The sequence below is a fragment of the Hibiscus syriacus genome, unplaced genomic scaffold (genome assembly GCF_006381635.1).
Source record: "Hibiscus syriacus cultivar Baekdansim isolate YM2019G1 unplaced genomic scaffold, ASM638163v2 tig00111402_pilon, whole genome shotgun sequence".
NCBI lineage: Eukaryota > Viridiplantae > Streptophyta > Magnoliopsida > Malvales > Malvaceae > Hibiscus > Hibiscus syriacus.
The window spans coordinates 6,519,335-6,539,589 of NW_024063082.1; the positions used below are offsets into that span (position 1 = coordinate 6,519,335).

General features: G+C 32.2%; 2 protein-coding genes, 1 non-coding gene and 2 pseudogenes across 3 annotated transcripts; 3 read left to right on the top strand and 2 right to left on the bottom strand.

The window, feature by feature from the left end:
• Positions 1–85: 85 nt before the first annotated feature.
• Positions 86–1,447, bottom strand: LOC120161479. Its single transcript, XM_039171712.1, has 3 exons — positions 1,345–1,447; positions 1,198–1,253; positions 86–1,102 (listed from the first exon to the last, which is right to left on the bottom strand). Exons 1-3 carry the CDS (start codon positions 1,445–1,447, stop codon positions 86–88), a joined length of 1,176 nt encoding a protein of 391 aa, XP_039027643.1.
• A 2,359-nt stretch (positions 1,448–3,806) lies between these two features.
• On the bottom strand, positions 3,807–7,856 carry LOC120161789 (annotated as a pseudogene).
• Positions 7,857–9,042: 1,186 nt separating this feature from the next.
• On the top strand, positions 9,043–9,125 carry TRNAL-UAA. The gene has a single exon. It is a non-coding gene; the product is annotated as a tRNA-Leu (tRNA).
• A 1,932-nt stretch (positions 9,126–11,057) lies between these two features.
• Positions 11,058–12,181, top strand: LOC120161791 (dnaJ homolog subfamily B member 3-like). The gene is made up of 5 exons (XM_039172002.1): positions 11,058–11,239; positions 11,364–11,457; positions 11,542–11,612; positions 11,841–11,897; positions 12,004–12,181. Exons 1-5 carry the CDS (start codon positions 11,129–11,131, stop codon positions 12,157–12,159), a joined length of 489 nt encoding a protein of 162 aa, XP_039027933.1. The 5' UTR covers positions 11,058–11,128; the 3' UTR covers positions 12,160–12,181.
• Positions 12,182–14,713: 2,532 nt separating this feature from the next.
• On the top strand, positions 14,714–18,835 carry LOC120161585 (annotated as a pseudogene).
• Positions 18,836–20,255: the final 1,420 nt, after the last annotated feature.

Below are 20,255 nucleotides of genomic sequence, written 5' to 3' on the forward strand. Positions count from 1 at the left end.
TCGTCTAAACATGAGAAGCTCCTTTGAAGGACCAGCTGCAGAGGAGCTCATGTTCCTGGATTGAGATTCGGAGTTGACTGTCACCTTACTTAGTCCTATTCAACCCAACTGCACCGTTTATGGACCTAGCCTTTCTACCTTGCTGGTCCAGAGTCGAAGTCTTTGATGTCGAATTGTCTCTATTAGATATGCAGTTCTGCTTCTGATTATTCTGCCTCAGGACATTGTTAGTCCTATTCGCAGAAGTTCCGTTCTCAACATTCTTTCGCACATCTGCCTGTCTCCTTGAAGAATGTTTTCCTTTAGCATCATTCCCTTCCTTTGGATTTGCAGGACTCCCATTACCACTAGAAAACGGCCCCTCTTTCCTCCTAACATTAACCCTTCCTTTTTCTGCAAGTGAGATCGGTTTCCCCTTGTTCCTCAAACTGTTAGAACTACCTTTTTCCAAATCCAATTTATTGTGGCTCTTGCCCTTATGTTGTTCTTTCAAAGACTTTGCTACGCTCTGACTAGGCTGGTCAGATCTTTGACGTCTGGATACCTTATGTGCAGCTTCAATTTTCTCTTTCAAATCCCGGATTTTCAAAGGGATTGAAGAAGGCCTGAACAACGGCACTTTATGTTCGGAAGTTGTCCGAGGACCAACCTCGATAATCTTTGCAGCTGCCTCCATTATATAAGCTGCATTCTTGTTTGAGATGAACCCCGGACTCTTGACAGGAGACGAGAGCTTATGGTGAGTTATTGGAATTGGTTTTGCTGACTTCGGAGGCAATATTTCAGTCTGAAATCGCTCAATTGGTCGGTTCTGCACCTTATGAAGCCTTGGATCAATGGGATTTGAAGACGAACTATCAAGCTTGTTAGAGATGCCGGTGTGGTCCATACATTGATAGCTGCGAGACCCCGAACTTGTGGTAGAAGACAGCTCGGAGACATTCGGTGTAGGCAATGAGTGCAACCCCATGAGCCTAGCAACAAGTCCAGGTGCTCTAGATCCACATGGACCACATCCTTCACAACTAGTCACCGAGGAAGCAGAACTAAAATCAGCACAGCATGCATTACTTGAAGCGCCATTGTAGCCATCCCCATCCATCTGGTAAAGAATACAAAAGTAAACAACATAGTCCGAAACTAAAAATCTTACCCAAATTACAGTACAGAAAAAGGAAAAAGGGGCTGAAACCGCACATTACAAGGCGGCGACTTCAGTAGATTTTCCACTGGTTTTCCTCTCTTTGATTCTCCTACAATTCGAAATATAAACAGGTTTGTGCATGAACTACGAATATATTATACATACAGATGAAGAGCAGATACATACATATATATATATACCTGAGATTACAGCATTGTTTGAGAACAATTTCTTTTGAGATTTACCATTCCAATCAAACAATTTAAGAAGTCCTCCCCTCGAATGTTTCGTTTCGACCTCCATTATCGCATCTATAAACCAACAGAACTCGACTATTTAAACCCAAAACAAAAAGGGAAAATCGATTCATCAAACAAGGTCCATGTGAAAAAATAATTATCACAACTCACCAATGTTTTACTTTCATTTGCTCAATGTATCATCTTTCAAGCAAGAAATTGAATAAAACAGAGTTTTTTTCTGACAAAAAGTTCATGAACAAGATAATCAGATCTCAATGATCCAACATGTAAGAAAAAACCCTCACCTTGAATTATTCAAAAGCTGTTAAAATCCATGATCCAAGCACCAAGATCCTTCTTTTGGCACAATGGAGCTACATGAAAACAAGTAAATCAAACAGGGTGTTCTTCCAATTGAACAAAGAACTTCAATCTTATTACAACTCAAACCCAAGCACCATTTTTGGTTTCTTCCATGTATGGTAAGGATATCTTTTTCCTTTTATTGCAACTAAAATAATAGTGATAGAACAATGGGTTTGGTTTCTAAGTAAGAAATGGACAGAAAAGAAAGATCCAAGTCCGGGGAAAAAATATCTTAGTGACAATAGCAGAGATACTTTGAGACAGATTCAGTTGATACCAGATAAGTTACAGAAATCAGATTATAAAATTAACAGTAAAAAAACATCTACAGAGCTTAAAAGAGTACAAATGTCTGTCTGGTCTGAGTTTGAGTAGTAAATATTGCAGAAACAATCGTACAATACGCAACCTCACTCTGCTAATGGAAATTTAAGAACCCAAGGTCATCCCTTGTGAAACAAATCAATTAATTATCGTTGTCTCGTTTATTTTCTTCTGTAACTCTTTTCACCAATGGCCATGCCACATGGAGCAGATTTACCATGAGCTTCGGGTCTTCCTCGCTGCTTGGAAGACGTGACACACGACCAACAACAGTGTTATTTGTTTTCCTCGCGGCATGCATAATGTACATAGCATTTTGAAAATTCAGTCTACTGCATGGGTTCCACGTGGTTCACCATTCCACTTATTTGTCTCCCCCAACGACAGTGTTAAGTTTTAAAATTCATGTTCCATGCATCAATTAAGCTATCTCATTAGTTTAAGAAATAATTGTTATCCTGAAGGTGCTTGATTCCGAACATCAGAAACTGCAAGGGTATTTGAGCTTTCATTTGTCAAATAGTTAAGAATTTTTAGAACATATACATATTTCAAAAATAAATAAATTACACTTTTGTAAATTATTGAAAATATATTTATTTTCTCGAGAAGTTGAAGAAAATGAAATTAAATGAATGAAGAAATTGTCTATTTTATGAAAATTTATTGAAATTTTGAAATCATCTTGACTTGCTTTAACAAACCAATAAGAATGTAGGTGTCAACAAACTTCTTCAACACAAAAAAAAATCAATTAATATCATTTTGGAAGACAATAATAAGCACACTAGAAATATATATATTAAAAAAAATCAATTCAAAAACAATATTTATCAAATTTTACTAACACTTGAACATTTATGATTCTACAAGATTTTAAATTTTAAATATAATTTTACCAAATTAAAATCACATGCTTCCAAATTTTCTTTTTATAATTTAGTCTCTTAACTACCGAAAAATATCTATGTAATTTCAAATCTTCTTTTTGAAGAAAAAAATCCATCCTTTTATAATTTAACCTCTTAACTTTGCATTTCATTAAATTTTATTATTTAACTATAATTCCTTCAAAATTCTTTATTTCCATAAATTATTTGATTCTTTTATACTCTCAACAGTGCTTTATCCTCATTAAGATTTTAAAAAATAATATCATAAATATATTATTTAATTTCAGAATATATATTATTTATTAAATAACATTACAAAATTTACACATGTAAAAAATATGAATATATAATAATTAGAGAGAGTTGTGTAATTTGAACAAATCAATTGTATAACATTATAAATAACTACACTTAAATTTAAATGAAAATCCAAATAAATATATTCGATTCAACTCAACTTGAAAAAAAAAATTAAATAATAAAATAATACTCATAACGTGGACTAATTCATTTCTTTCTCACATACTCAATTAAATACTCACCCTACATGTCACATTGCAAATTTAACGCTGTAATTGCTTTAAGAAAAGTCCCCTATTTCTGTCTGATAATAATCCGTAATTACATAAGAAAAAGGGAGTGAGCAAAATAGTTGAAGATGATTTTTATTTTTTACAATCTTAAGCAAAGGCCTTATAGGTTCCATGATTACATTATTGGGTTGTTAGCTTGTCATTATCAAATCATATCACAATCTTTCTCCTAATTGAAGAGGAAAATGTATCACATCAATTGCATGTGCTATTTCTCAAATTATTCGACAAGTATGGGATTCAAATGTCAATACCTGCAATTTCGACTTGTCACAAGAAACCCTTATACAGTATAAACCCTAGCTGCAGTGTACACAAACATTCATGCCTTAAACTACAAAGGAAGTCCTGAGATTTGTACCATATTTACAAAATATGACTTTCAGCATATATGTATAAAAAGGAAAATATGGTACGGGCAGAACTTAAGTTCACAGTACTGTGGGGCTACCTAGCAGATCAACCGGTTGAGAATCGAGTTAATATAGACTTTTCTCTATGTCGCAGTCGTAAACTCAAGAAATTGGTATTACCTTAAAATAGAAACAATTTATGACCTTGTCGTAATGTGATTGGTGTGAAAACAAAAACTCTCATGGCTCATGGTTCATGGTTCTCGACTTCCGGTTTATTTCTAAGGCTTGATTCCCTTTTGGACTTTTTTGGATTATCCATGTGAGAAACCTGCAAAATAATCCTAAAATAAGACTCGGATGGCATTAACCGGCGGTTAAACATAGGAGCGTCACCATGTACTTACAATATGAGATTTCCACTCGATTTTGTCATGCCTGTCTAATGCATTAGCAGTATGGGAATGGTCTCGTACATGGTAGAATATTTGAATAAGAACAGCAGCATCTAGAGCAGCATACTCAAGCTGAACAAAAATGCAAGAGAAAATGTAAATACAGTTGCAATACCTTCTTGCTTTATGTAAGCTGCAAATATGAAAGTTTATGGAACAGTCATGGATATATACCTGATTCTCGGTCAATGGTCTTTGTTCCCAGTTGCTATTCCGTCTTGTTTTATTTAAGCCAGCTCCCAATATTTTCTGAGTGGGAGGAATTGTTGTGAACCATTAAATTTGTGGGAAATAAAAGATAAAAAGAAACAGAGTTGTATTTGAAATGGAATTTGAGAGGACAGGAAGCATAAACTCAAATTTCATGTTTAGCTTACCTATGCAAGACTGGAGAGGCCACCTCGGGGATCTTTGAACATATTTTGGATGTCCAATAGCATATTATAGCACTTTAAATCTCCATATGATTGAGCTAGTTGCTTTACATCACATTGAAAACTATAACCTACAACATGTGTAGCATGTTAAAAAGCCAACTGGGTATTGTTACAATAACCATGAGATGCTTTAGTTTAAGATAGGCAGCCTTCCTTTTTAAACCATACAATCAAGAATGCAAACTTTCGTGTGTGTGTATCAAGATAGTTTCGATATATCAAACAAGATAACTAGAAAAGAAGGATCCATGTACCAGGAGAAGATTTCCCTCTTCAGAAAAAGACAGATTCTCATACCAAGTTTTAGAATTCTTGGGGACTGCAAGAAGCGAGTTAGGCAGTTGTCTAGAGCAGCAAGCACATCCTTGTATAATTTTATCAAGTCAAATATGAAAACCTTCGTATCTGAAGCTATTTGCATGATAGAAACCTGATACATGGCAATCTGGATTAATTATTTAAGGACAATTCGATCAGTCATCATAAGTCATAATTGATAAACAAAAAATGCAAACAAGTCACTTATGGTTTGGCAATGCAATCCAATACAAGCTTGTCGCTAATTCACAATGAACTAACTTATAAAAGAGAGGATTGACATTCATTTCAAATTTGTTTCTAAGCAAAAAATGTTCCGAGGACCAGGCCTATATCAATCAAGAGAGATCATAAACCATAGGAAATGGAAGAAGATGATACCATGCTTACCTTGTTTGGTTTGATACCTTTTACATAATTGGGTTTCCATTCACTGTCAAGGCCCACAACTTTGGATCCCTCAATGTGGCATGTAGCCTCACCAAGACCATTAAGTTCGTCCACCCAAACTATGGCTTCTATTCACTAAGATTTAAAAAGCGATGAGGCAGAAAACTTGATTAATGTCCTGAACAAGGGAATAACTAGAAGCATGAGACTCTGCCTTTCACATAATCATCAAAGAAGCCTAGAAAATCTATTTACATCTACACGTCGGGCACCAAGCCTGAATAAACACCAAGCACTAGAGTTGGTATTGGTGGTTATAAGTTTTGGTACACATCCATGCTCTATGTATCATGTTCCTTTATTTCCAAAAACAAGGCCTCTTAGTAATGATACCTTGTGCTTTTGGAAAACCTTCAAGGGAGTAACGATCACACAGTTCATCAACCTTCTCAAAGTATCCAACTTCCATGGCCAGATAAACCTAACACCCAGAAATTAAATTTGTTAACATCCATAGCAAGTATTCAAAATCAACAACGAATAGAAACATACAAGTATATGAGAAATTTGAGAAAAACAAATGAGTTGGCAAAAACTACAAAGCTCCATTTCATATTAAATAGACTTTTGAAAATGATATCATCCATTTAAAAGTATACTTACCAGCATCCCAACATGCTTTTTCTGCCAACTTTTTTAGTGCACTACAAAATGGTAAAATATAGTATCATATTTAATGTTTTTAACACCTCTACTCCAAGTCGTTTCTGGGATCCGAGGCGGGCAGAGCATGTTGCCAGTATGGGGAGTAAGATATTTGCAGGTACCTTTTGTATTTGTGATGCACATCTGGGAATTCTTGCTGGAGATTGTTCTTTACAATCAAATAAGCAAATTTTAGCTTGTTCCTGACAACATACTCCTGGACGAGTATGGACACCATTGGTTGCCCCATAAACGTTGCCCACTTCTCTGCTGCTCTGAATTCTTTGTTTTCTATCATTTTGAGAAGAAAAGATTGCCCAGATTGATTGATAGAGAAATGTTCCAACAGATTCACTGCTGCCGTATAGGAATGTGATTCTATCAATCCAAATATATACTGCTCAACAAATGTCTTTACACTGTGAAACCTACGGTCATTCTTGGCCTTTGATTGTGATGCAACTTTCTCAATATCTGTAAATCTGACATCAAACACTTCGAGTATCTTCACAGCAATCATCTCGTCATGGTCAATAGAACCCTCAACAATATCAAGAAATAACTGTGCAGCTAAAGATTTTGCTTCCAAATAGTCTCCAGCAGCCTCTTCAGTCTTTAGAAAACGATGAAAAGAAGATACGATCAAATGACCGAAGCCTTCACAATATGATCCAAAAATAGGCAGGATATAGAGACAATGAGCAACAAAAGTTGCTGGTCCTGGTTGGTTAGAATTACTTAAAACTTGGTGGACTTGTTAGAGAGCTCGGAACTTTTTAGTTGCCTTCAAGCTTCCTGTCAAATCATTCCAGGGAATGAGAACAGACAAGAAAAAGGCAGGGAAAGCCACTGCATTATAACTAATTTCTTGCAACACAGTAAACAAGGCAGGGAAACATTTTCCCAGTGAATGATAAGATTAGCGGTGAAAAGAAGGAAAATTAGGAAAACTTTACCATGAACATAACATTCTTTAAGAAGGTATAAGAATACTACTGGAGCAACATAGGTTAGATCCATAAAAGCATGCAGGCAAATTGTTTTCGTTTCACAAGCTTTCCTCTCGTCATCTTGCAGCTTTGTAGCTTTTTCCTCAAATCCCATTTCAAAAAGGCACAGCCAATGCTACTGAAGTGAGATTAAAAAAAAACGAAGCATTAGCTTGAACACCGCATATAATCACATATGTTTTGTACCATTCTGTAATTTTAGCTTTTTCAAATGCTAAATTCATATGAATGACTAATCCTAAAAATCAAATACAAAATCCAGTTCAGAATCCAGGAAAACAAACAACTCAAGCAAGCGTTTAATGACATGTTTATTCCTTTTCAACTTTTTTTCTTTCTATTTTCCCCTCCATTTTATCAACATGCAAATAGGAAAGTATAAAACCATATATTCTACAAAACAATTGAACAAACATTGGCTTAATCATACCAAAAAACCAAAGCAAATGATAATTAATTTGATAATTTCAAAAGTCAAACCATGAAGAGCTTGAACAAAATAACTCAAAGTCATTAGCTTTGGAAGTTTTCAAAGAGAAAATGTACGAAAAAATATCAAATGATTCAGAATTAGACTAATAATTGCATCAATAAGAGCAAGAAATAATTTCTTCTGTTTTCTTTCATTTCCCGCGAGCCAAACATTCTCTATATTAAAAAAATAAAATCTTGCAATATGATCTAACAGAAAAGAGAAAAGATTCTAAATGGATAAAGATAAACGCACCAACTAGTTTCTTTTGGATTTTCTGAAATCTTTGTATCTTTCGCTTTTGCTTGTCTGATAAAACTAAATGTCTACTGTGATGTACCTTTCTTTTTCTTCACCGAATTTTTTATTTTGATTTTAAAAAAGAATATTCCTTCAAATAAATTTTTTTATTATTAATCGGAGATAAATATAAAATAATATAAGACTTAATCATTTGATATTTATCACTCATACTCCTGTATTATCGATGCTCAAACCTGATACCTTAAGGAATAATAACAATTATTTCTCTACCAAGATCAAAGGATTCGTGCTGCTTCAAATAAATAAATTTTAAATTTCTCGATCGATCCAGATTCTATAACTACATTCCTAGCATACTCCCTCGTATTCGAGGCTCGTTCAGTTTCTTCATCCCCGAAATTCCGTCAAGTCAATGTAACATGGCCAAGCTTTAAATACAAACAAAATTCAACCCTTTCACGTAATTCAATAGCGAGTGTGGAGAGGTGGGACGTTATGAGTTCGAATAAGCTTATTGAAATTCTAAAGGGATTTGAGAGAAAGGTTTTGGGAATTGGTGGAGACTGTGGAAGAGGGCGAATCCTGCCCTAAAACAGCAGGCTCTTTGACGGCTCAAAAAGGAATGAATTAACCCTAAAAATTATCGATGCCTGCAAACAGAGATGGACGATTGTAAAATTTTAATGTTATGGAGTGAATTTATTAAACTTTTTAAATTGAAACGTATTTTTAATTGAAAATATAAAAAGGTAGTAAATTATATAAAAATTTAAAATTTGTAGAGATAACGATCAATTATCTTCAATGCATCCCTACAAAAAGGTTCATGAGAGATTTTATTTTCCTTTTCTCAATTTATGATTGAGATTATTTTCTTTCTATTTAAATATTCCAATTTCCAAAGTTTTGAAGGAAGAAATTGATCGAAGTGATGCCCGAAGAAAGAAGGCATGTGCTTTGAGGCCTAAGGAATGATTCAAATTTCAAAAGAGCCCAAAGTAACATACGTACACTTCTGCTTTATGGAATTGGACTTACATAGTATTAAATATTATAATAAAATTAAAAACCCATCAGCTGATTTGCCCGAGAGGTTAAGGGGGCAGACTTAAGATCTGCTGCATTTAAATGCGCGTGAGTTCGAACCTCACAGTCAGCATTTCATGTTTACTTACTTTGGATATTTTTTTCACTTTCCCTACTTCTTTATTTGATTTGTAGATGCACTAACCCTTACGGAGTATGTACATTCTATTATTTAAAAAAATATAAAAAATAATTTAATATATTAAGAGAATAAAAAATTATATACTTAATATTTTTTAGAATAAATGTATTAAAATTGTGGACTCTAATTTTTTAATTTTTGAATATGTCACTGATTAATAACATAAAAAATTTGTACGAGGTGAGTCCATTAAATAAATATAATTAACAAAAAATATGGGTGTCCACCGTAAACAATAAATGGATCTATCAATGCTTATCACTTATCTAAATAAAATAACAACAAAAATTTAATTTGAAAGAGTATTTTTTTTAATAATTTATGTAATTACGAAGTAGTATCTTGAATAGATAGTTTTTTAGTTTATTAACAACATATGAATACTAAACAGGCATAATTACTTGAATATTAAATCTTTTAAAATGTAATTTTTCTTTAATATTAAAATCAGTTTATGAGTTATAATATTTAAAAAATCTTCAACACATTTTTTTTGTTATTTCACTTATGATTTTATGAAAGAGAACCTGTAATAATTAAATCAATATTTATATGCCCTTTTCGTCCAAAAACATTAGTTTTTCTTTTAATTAAAAGTAAAAAAAAACTTAAATTATTTTTTTAATATATGAATTATTTTTTATTAAATGAATGTTTACATTATTATTTTGTAATTATTTTAAATGTTGTCGTTATTTAATAAAAAAATTCAACCAACAAGATATTATATGTTAAAAAATAATTTAAATGTTTAAAGTACTATAAATAATAATTTAAATTTTTATTTTAATAAAAAATAATGTAGATAAAAAAAGATTGTTTAGTTTTTAAAAAATATAAAAGTAAGTGTCCAAACTATACCCCTTTTATCATTTAGGTGTCTAAACATTTTTTGTCAATTTAGGTGTCTAACGTTTCCAATATTATCATTTAGGTGCTTACGACGTAACGACCGTTAAAAAATCGTTAAAAATAAATCAACCAATCAGTATTTGACATGTGATCTGCTTTTTTATTTCCTTTATTTGTTTAAAAATATATATAATTCATAAAATTTAAAAAGAAAATCAACTTTTCATATTTTTCAGAAAATACTCCAAGACTTTCAATTCACTCGTAGGCGACCACTAATTCACATGTCGATCACTCACTCGTCAATCACTCTCTGACCATTCACATGTCGATTGAGATGGATATGTATTGAGATTTAGAGTTTAGATTTGAAGTATTGAGTTTAAAGATTTCAGGGTTTTAAGCTACAATTGAAGACCAACGACGGGTGGGTATGCGACTGGTGGAGGCGACAACGGTAATAGAGGATCAACGGGTGGGTAGATGTTTTGAGATTAAGGATTTTAAGACTTTTTTTTAGTTTTAAAAATATTTTGAGTTTTTTTAAAAATAATAAAATTTTAATTTTTAAAAAAAAAAGAAATTATGTAAAAATGTATAAAGACTTCTGAATGATTGATGGATTTTTTTTTATTGTAGGTAATGGTTGAAGTACCTAAATTATAATATTTGAAACACTATATTTCTAAATTGATCAAAAAAAAATTAAACACCTAAATAATAAAATATGTACAGTTTAGACAATTCTTTTATCAAGTATTTTTTTTCTTTTTGGATTTCGGTGACAACCATGTAATTTGAAACGAACAGCAGCGGCATTAGAAACCCCGCCAATAAAATATGTAGCTCGGAGGACTACTAATCACTAATCAGGCCGGCATCTCCCGAAGGTTCCTTCTTCATATATCCCACAGTTCCGCAAGATATTTTCTCTCCCCAAGCATCCCCTCCCCCCTCTGGAAAAATAAAAATCAACAGTGACTGCAAAAAAACTGATGCTTCTCCTTTTTGTAGTTTTGTTTGCTTGAAGAGAGTAAGAGAGAGAGTGAGGAAGTATAGATAGAGGATTTTGGACGGCAGAGATGGATCGGGAGGGAGGATCCCACGGAGGATCTTGTTATTACTCCGTTCTTGGGATTCGTAAGAACGCCTCCTTCTCTGATATCCGCATTGCTTATCGTAAGCTCGCTCTGGTAATTAGAAACTTCTCGCTTTCATTTCATTTCATTTTTTGCTTTTGCAATCTTTCTAGTTTTGGTTAAGATGTTCATTCTAAAAAAATAAAAAATAACTTGCATAATGTTCAAAATTCTGAAGAAATGGCATCCGGACAAATACGCCAGAAATCCGGTCGTCGCCGGCGAAGCCAAAAGCCGGTTTCAGCAGATCCAAGAAGCTTATTCTGCTAACAGTATTAGATCCCTTTTACCTTATTGCCGTTGAATCCTGATGGTGTAATTATTTATTCCTTAAATTTTCTATTATCTTTTCTCAGTTCTCTCCGACGAATCTAAGAGATCAATGTATGACGCCGGTCTCTACAATCCCATAGAAGAAGATGATGAAGTACGTAAAAATATCTCATTTGTCTTCTTTCATTCTTTTAGAAGTTATTTATTTAGTTATAAATGCATATAAAACGGTGTCGGATCTTTCGTCATGCTCAGTGAAAATGTCATTGCAACTGCAATATCAATTCTTCGAGTCTTTATTTATTCATTAAATTTCGTATGGAAAACCTTCTTTTGTGTTATTTCCATTTTAGCCCCTAAATTTTGTAAGATTTGCGAGCAGGACTTCTGTGATTTTATGCAAGAGATGATCTCGATGATGATCAATGTGAAAGATGAGGTTTGCTCGTGAGATTCTAATTATCAGAAGGCTAAATAAGTAATTATGGTTTAAATGACAATGCATTAATATTATACAATAGATTTTTGTACTCTTTTTACCTTAGGAGGACAGTTTTGAGGATTTGCAAAGGATGTTCGCCGATATAGTTGGCGGAGATGGCAGGAGCTTCGACGTTAACAATGATCCAACGGAGACGAAGAGAGCACGTGTCACTTCATCTAAAGGTAATGCAGCGAAACGGAGCTGTTCTCGCCGATGACTAGCTCTACACCCCCTATTTATCATAATAACTTAAAATACAGGGCTAATTTATTTCATTACGGAATTGGGGGATTGGCTAGTTAGGAGCAAAGTTAAGAACCTTTGTGCAACTTGCAAAAATGTTGTCACTTATTTTATGGATTTTAATAAAATCTCTCATTTTTAATTTTAAAAAATTAACGTTTAATGTCAACAAAAAGTCCCTTTTGTTCGTAACCTTTTTTATTAGTATAAAATAATTATAAATTAGTATCTATTTATAATTTTTTTAATTATTAAATTCAAGATCTCAATAAAAAATAGTAACTACTTTAATCGTTGAAATCAATTGATCATAATTGTTGAACGTGGAAATAATGATAATTTTTATATCTAACGTAATTTTAAGATTTAATATGATTTAGTATTTAACTCTATGATGTATTTTTTAAAATAAGTATGAATTTTTATTTTGAATTTTAAATCAATTTTTTAATTTAATTATGTAGTTAAACATGACTTTTGATGAATTATTTATTTGGATCATAAAAATAAGTTTATATCCTAATTTAAACTAAAATTTCAACTTCAAAATATACACTTGAATAAAAATGTTCGAATATCAACTTTAAATTTAAACTTCAAGTTTATTTACTAAACTAGAAAAACAAAAATTCAAGTGTCAAAATAAATCTTAAATTCAATTCTAAGGACCAAAAGCATATATTTATCCTTAAATAATAATGGTAACTGAATGAACGGGAGCCTCATATTGATGGGAGGGGGAGATCGTCGGTGGTGAGTTGAGAGGAGAAGGTTCTTGGTTCATATGATGTTAAAAGAAAAAAAAAAGGAGATATTCTTGGTGGTGTGTTTTCGTCTCTGTTTTGCTTTATTTATTTAGTTTTTGTACGCATAAACGACTATTGGGTGGATTACAAAAGTTGATCATCTTTGCAACTTGCATTGCATGGACGCCATTAACCATTATAAATTAATAATACCGACACCGCATAATTTTATTAATTTAAAAATATATTAATTAATTTATAAATTAATAATTTATTAATATAAAAAGATTTTTTTTAATTAAATGAACCTACATTATTATTCATGAATAGAATATTATATTGTATGGACTAATCAAATGATGTTCATGTACGATGTGACTACTTAAATATAATATATATTAATAAAAAAATAAAGTTCATTGTAGTATGTAATACTAGTTCAAACTTAATGCAATTTCATGTATGGTTAGGAAATCAACCATTATATAAACAACTTCAAACATTCGTAATTAGTCAATCCAGGTCCAAACCAACCAACCATGGTTTCACGTCTAGAAGGTGTCCAAAACTCAACTTTGACGGATCAAATACGTAAAGCACTATATGAATATAGGAGGGATTACACCACATGCATCTAAAAAGATTTGTAATAGTGAATTGATGAAAATTTTTATTTAAAAGCCAGTTAAAGTCCAATATAGAACACACACAACAGTTAAACTTTTGGATACAATAAGGAAAGTTAGACATGAAATGTAATTAGATTTATATTTTAAGAAGAAGTAAACAACAATAAAATCATATTTTACTAAGTTGTCTTAGTTATATTTCTAATTTTATAGAATTATTAATTTATAAAATTGAATGGACCTTAAATTTATATAAGGGTATTCCGAAAAATTATTATCTTATTAATTTAGACATTGAACTTAAATTGAAATCGAAAAAATATTATTTTAAAAAGATTATTCATATATCAAATATTAATTTATAAAAGTTATTTTGTATTTGAATTTTTCACATTCCGAATTGACTCCCGATAATAAACGAAATAAAACTTAAAAATTATTTGTCCAATTCAAAATCAGAAAATAAGATAATGTAATTATTGCAACTATTTTGTTCGACATTAAAATACAACTAAAGGATAAATCCGCAATAAATATCGTATACTATGATTTCAATATGCACCATGTACGTACATACCAATATAAAACCATTAAATAAATTATTTTTATTAAAGAAGGATTAAAAATATTAAGGACCCATCGCCCGAATAAATTATAGGTAGGGGTAACCTATGTCATATTTATTATTTTTTAATTATTAAATTATAAAAATATTATTTTAATTATTAATATTATTGATTTATAATATTTAAGTTATTAAGACGTTAAATGTAATTAATTTGACAACATATACAATTAGAGAGAAGAGTTAATTTTATTTAAATGTTATTTTATAACGGATTTTATTTCTAACAAATTCAATAAATCTTATTTGTTTTCTATTAATTCTAAAATAAAATTACATTTAACGTTAAATATCCGCTTGTAAACAAGTTCACTTCTGTTGTCCTACAGTATTTAAATATCTAATCTTTCAATAAAAAAATCAAATTCTTATTTGTTTTTCTATTAATTGCAATAAATCTTATTTTAAATAAAATAAATTAATAGTTTCAGATTTTTTTTTAATTTAATTGCAATAAGGTAATTAGGATGCAATCCAGACCATAAATCATATAAAGTCTCCCGTTTGGTACCATCTGAAATTAATCAAAATCTTTGGAAAAGAGAGTTTTCTAGGGTTTTTGTTCGACCGTTTTCATTTTTGTTTTTAGTAATTTTTGAAGTCATGTCGTTCAGGCCGAACGCGAAAACTGAAGTTCGGAGAAATAGGTATAAGGTAGCAGTCGATGCCGAGGAAGGGAGGCGGAGGAGGGAGGATAACATGGTGGAGATTAGAAAAAATCGCTGTGAGGAGAGTTTGCAGAAAAAGAGACGTGAAGGACTCCAAGCTCAGCCTATGCCTGCTTCCCTTCACTCCTCTGCTGTTGTGAAAAAGGTCTATTTTTATTTGTTTTAATTTTGTTTGATCGTATATTTGTTTTTTTTACTGTATTGACGAATTAATAATTATTGTTTTGGGCTTTGTTTTGATTGAGAATATTGTCAATAGATTCTTTTTCCACCTTTTATGTTGTACTGCACTTGCTAATTATTTGCATGGTATGATGATTTGGCTATCTATGTATTGACTGAGCATTGACTTGTTCTGACCATGTTCAATCTTTGATTGCAGTTGGAATATCTACCTGCCATGGTTGCTGGTGTCTGGTCTGATGATAATAACCTGCAGCTTGAGGCAACTACTCAGTTTAGGAAATTGCTTTCAATTGGTAAGAACGGCAATAAATTTTGTTTAATAGTCATATAACAATTAAATTACATGCCTCAATATCTTTTATTATTTATCCCAGAACATAGCCCGCCTATTGAGGAAGTAATACAAGCTGGAGTTGTTCCTCGCTTTGTTGAGTTCCTTTTGAGAGAGGACTTTCCACAGCTTCAGGTTGGATTTTCTATCAGCTTCAACATTATCTCATTATTTCATATTACTAGATATATTAAGGTTTATTAATTTAATATTTCTGTAGTTTGAGGCAGCCTGGGCCCTCACTAATATTGCTTCTGGAACATCGGAGAACACAAAGGTGGTAATTGATCATGGGGCTATTCCCATTTTTGTGAAGTTACTTGGTTCCCCAAGTGATGATGTTCGTGAGCAGGTATCCATGTTAAGGGAATTTAGTATAATTTTGGTTATTGACTGAATTAGGAAGTGAGAAATTTTACTTAACAAAAGCTAGTAGGAAATTTTTTAAAATCTTATTTTCTCTTTTCATTTTGAACATTCAGGCTGTCTGGGCATTGGGAAATGTGGCTAGTGATTCTCCTAGATGTCGTGATCTTGTCCTTAGCCATGGCGCTCTGCTTCCTTTGTTGGCCCTGTTGAATGAGCATGCTAAACTCTCTATGCTGAGAAATGCTACATGGACCCTCTCAAATTTTTGCAGGGGGAAACCCCAACCGCCCTTTGATCAGGTTTGACCCTGTCCCCCTTTGTTTTGTTGGAAACTGTTGATTCTTTTTTTTTTTTGATAAGAGGAAACTGGCAAGCTTGGTTGTTTTCAGTGTTATTGATTTACAATTTTAAAGTTACTTTGTCTGTCTTTGAAATCCGAGATGGTGGGTTGTTTGTTGGATCAAGAAATTGTACATCACAATACATTGCTAACCTAAACCAGAGAGCGAGATATCGCACATTGCTAAAACTAGACCAGAGAGTTAGATGGCTTATGAATATAGAGTATTATTGTCTAGCTGGATATCATGTGGCAACTCACTGCTGGTGTTGAATTAATTATCATTTTACTAATTATCCTTTATGTTTTGTTAAGGTTAAACCTGCACTTCCTGCTTTGGCTCATCTTATCCATTCAAATGATGATGAAGTATTAACTGATGCATGATGGGCTCTCTCATATCTTTCTGATGGTACAAATGACAAAATTCAAGCTGTTATCGAAGCTGGTGTGTGTGGGCGTTTGATAGAACTCTTGATGTGAGTTAAGAACTTAAGATTATTTGCTCTTCATTTATTCTCAAAAGTATTTATATTTCTGATTAGTTTGCCTGACCTAAATCTAAAATCCTGTGGCTCAAACAGGCATCCATCTCCTTCAGTGCTGATTCCCGCTCTTCGCACAGTTGGAAATATTGTCACTAGAGATGATGCGCAAACCCAGGTATTAGCCACTTTGTCTTTTTTTTTCATTTAACAATAATATCCTCACTCAAACCACATGAATGCCCCCTCCTAAATTGTAGTCAAATGCAAGATTTTTGTGTTTACATTTTGAATGTTATCTTTTATATAGTTTGTAACCAATTTGTCTTTGGTCGTTATGGACAAATCTTGTTGACACACAGTGTATTATCGAGCATCAAGCATTGCCACGCCTTTTGAGCCTCTTGGAAAATAATTTTAAAAAGAGCATCAAGAAGGAGGCTTGTTGGACAGTCTCCAATATCACAGCTGGAAACAAGGAACAAATACAGGTAACAGTTGGACTCATATCACTTTTTTCTTCTTGCGTTGATATTCCTATGGGTTAATTAATTTTTGGTCTAAATGTTGTCTGCTCCTGTACTTTTTTTCTCTTGCATTGATATTTCCTAATTATTCAATTTTGAGCCTCAGACATCGTTTTATTTTATTTATACCATCCAAGGATGTATAATTGTATGTGTTTTACAGGCTGTGATTGAAGCTAATATTATTGTTCCACTGGTTCATTTGCTTCAAAATGCTGAATTTGATATTAAGAAGGAAGCTGCATGGGCCATTTCAAATGCTACATCTGGTGGGACTCCTGAGCAGATCAAGTATGAAAATTGTTTCCTATCTTAGTTGTGTGGAATCATACCGTGGCTGGTTATTGAGGATAAACTAATTCTCATCCGGGCTTGTTCATGTATTTCGGGTTCCTTGTAAGTCAAGGTTGTATCAAGCCATTGTGTGATCTTCTTAACTGCCATGATCCAAGGATTGTTACGGTTTGTCTTGAAGGGCTTGAAAACATTTTGAAGGTAGGAGAAGCTGACAAGAACCTTGGCAGTACCGGAGGCGTTAATCTCTATGCACAAATGATTGATGATGCCGAGGGCTTAGAGAATATCGAGAATTTACTGTCTCATGATAATACTGAGATATATGAAAAGGCTGTGAAAATTCTTGAGACGTATTGGTTGGAAGAGGAGGAGGATATGAAACCACAAGGTGATGCTTCTCAAACAGGTTTTCAGTTTGGTGGTGATCTTCCTGTCCCTTCTGGGGGATTCAATGTCAGCTAAAGGTATGCCGTGCTTCTGTTCGCATGTATTTTTCATTTTTTCTAGCAGAAGCATATTACGTTTTTCTTGATACTATAGATCAGGGTATCAAATAGCGTTTTGAAAACGTGATAGCGGCCGTGATATCGCAGTCACGCCACCGTCCGAAACCGATTTTCATGGTTTTTGTGGTGGGTCACGGATTCACACTAATCTCGGTCGATTGCGTCCACAATTTAACAAGAAACGGATGATTGTGCCGATAACGTTACGACCGTGATTCCAAAACAAAAACAGAAAGGTGGGGAAGGGAAGGTAGAAAGTCGGGGAGGGGGAGGGGTGATTTATTATTATTATTTTAATAATTTTTAAAATATAAATTTAAATGATATATTAATTTGATATCCCTTCTACTTTTAGAATTTATAATTTAATCTTTAGTTTAAAATGTAAATTTTAATTTTTATTTAATTTAGTTTTAATTTCAGTAATTTAAATTTTATAATTTATTTTAATTATATTTAATTTAGTCATTTTAGGGTAAGTTGTGCGACATTTAAAAAAATTCACGATCGTGATATCTGCAATGACATCCGTTATGTCTGTAACCGTGATAAACGTGACGCGATTGAAAACATGATCACGAATGCTATTTAAAACCCTGCAATAGATACATGCTCGTATTCTTATTTGATTATATTTCAGAAATTTTATCTGGTTTTGTATTGAAGGCCTTGTGGAGATTATGGAAGAACAGTTGGGTTTGTGGTCGACATGTTGTCATGTTAGAGTCTGGTCAGGTGTGGGTGTCAAGGGTACCGGGCTGGCTTGGGGTTAAACCACACGGCCCATCTTCATATTATGCAGTAAGGGGTTATGGTGGTATTGGTTGATGCGTTTGCAATAGCTTTCCATGCATTGTTTGCTTGGGTGATTTTAGCATATTCGCAAAACAGCTACCTTCTTGCTCCGAGTAAAACATGGGAACGTTCTTTTTGGTTGTATGTAATAGGAGTTGTGTGATGTCATGCATCAATTTGTGCATTTAGGTAGTCTTTTATTTATTGGGTTTAGGGTATACAGTCCCTCAATGCAATGGGAAATAGAGTTTGCTACTCGTTACTGTAATTAATGGTTTTTTGATATTCTACTCCACTTTTCATTTCTTCTTCTTCTATTTGTCCTTTGAGCAACTGAGTTCGCTCGTATTGTTTATCTGTATCATGATTGTGTTTAAGAGCTATGATCTTCTAAATATTTGAATTAATTCAAATTAGTGATTTGATTTTTGAGTTTGGGAGTTTAAGTTTGGATTTTGCTAATTCGAAAGATTAAAAATCTGAACTTTAAAATGTTGCTATTTTGATCTTTGGATTTTAGTTGAATAGTGTGATTGTTGGTTTAATATAAAAATAAATGTTTAAAATTATATCCTTCTCCTTACTTGGGTGTTTAAATCATTTTTTGGTTAATTCAGGGTATAACATCAGTTAAAATGATGGTTAAAATTTTTTGTTAGATGATATGTTTCACATTTGTATAATTTTAAAATTTTTATTTAAAAATTTAAAAAAATTACAAATTTGATTAAAAAAACTCAAAAATCTTAAAATCTCTATTTAATTTTTGTTTTCGATCATTGTCGGTCAACTTTGATTACCGGGTCAGGATCATCGCCTCTTTTGGCATCCCAAATCCCTAAACATATAAAGCCTTAAATTCCTAACCTTAAATTTAATGGGCGAGAATATTAAATCCCTAACCCTAATTTTAACTGGTGTGAGAATTAAATTAGGTGTTAAAGAGGGAGGGGACGATGGAACTGAGGGGTTGTGGGGAGGGATCGAAGGGAAAAGGGGGTTCTGGTTTCAGAGAAAAACAACTGCGTGGGTCGGTAGGGGGGTTGGAGGGGACGATGGGAAGTAATTTTTTTTAAAAAAATTGTTTTCTAAAATAATTATTTTAAAAATATTTTAAAGTTTTTCATTTTTTTAAATTAAAATTATATGAATACGATATGTATCACTTAACAAAAAAATTTTAATACTATTACGCCCGAAACATTTAAAATGATAATATTTGTAACATTAGACACTTAAATTCATCGGAAAATAGTTTATACACCTATATAAGAAAAATATATAGTTAATACATTTATTTTTTATTAAGCCTTAATTGTTTTATAATTTAATTTATGATTTTTTTATATTTTTTTATATTTTATTTTAAGTTTATCTTTGATCAAATTTGAACTATATATTTCTATACTATTATAGAATACTAGTTATTAATTAGTTCAAAAATATTGAATGTGACGATCATAAATTAATATCTAATATTAATTATTGTTTATTGGTTAGTTGGATGAGATAAAATGTTTTTTAAATAAAAATAAAAAAATAAATTCTGAAAATATTAATATTGTA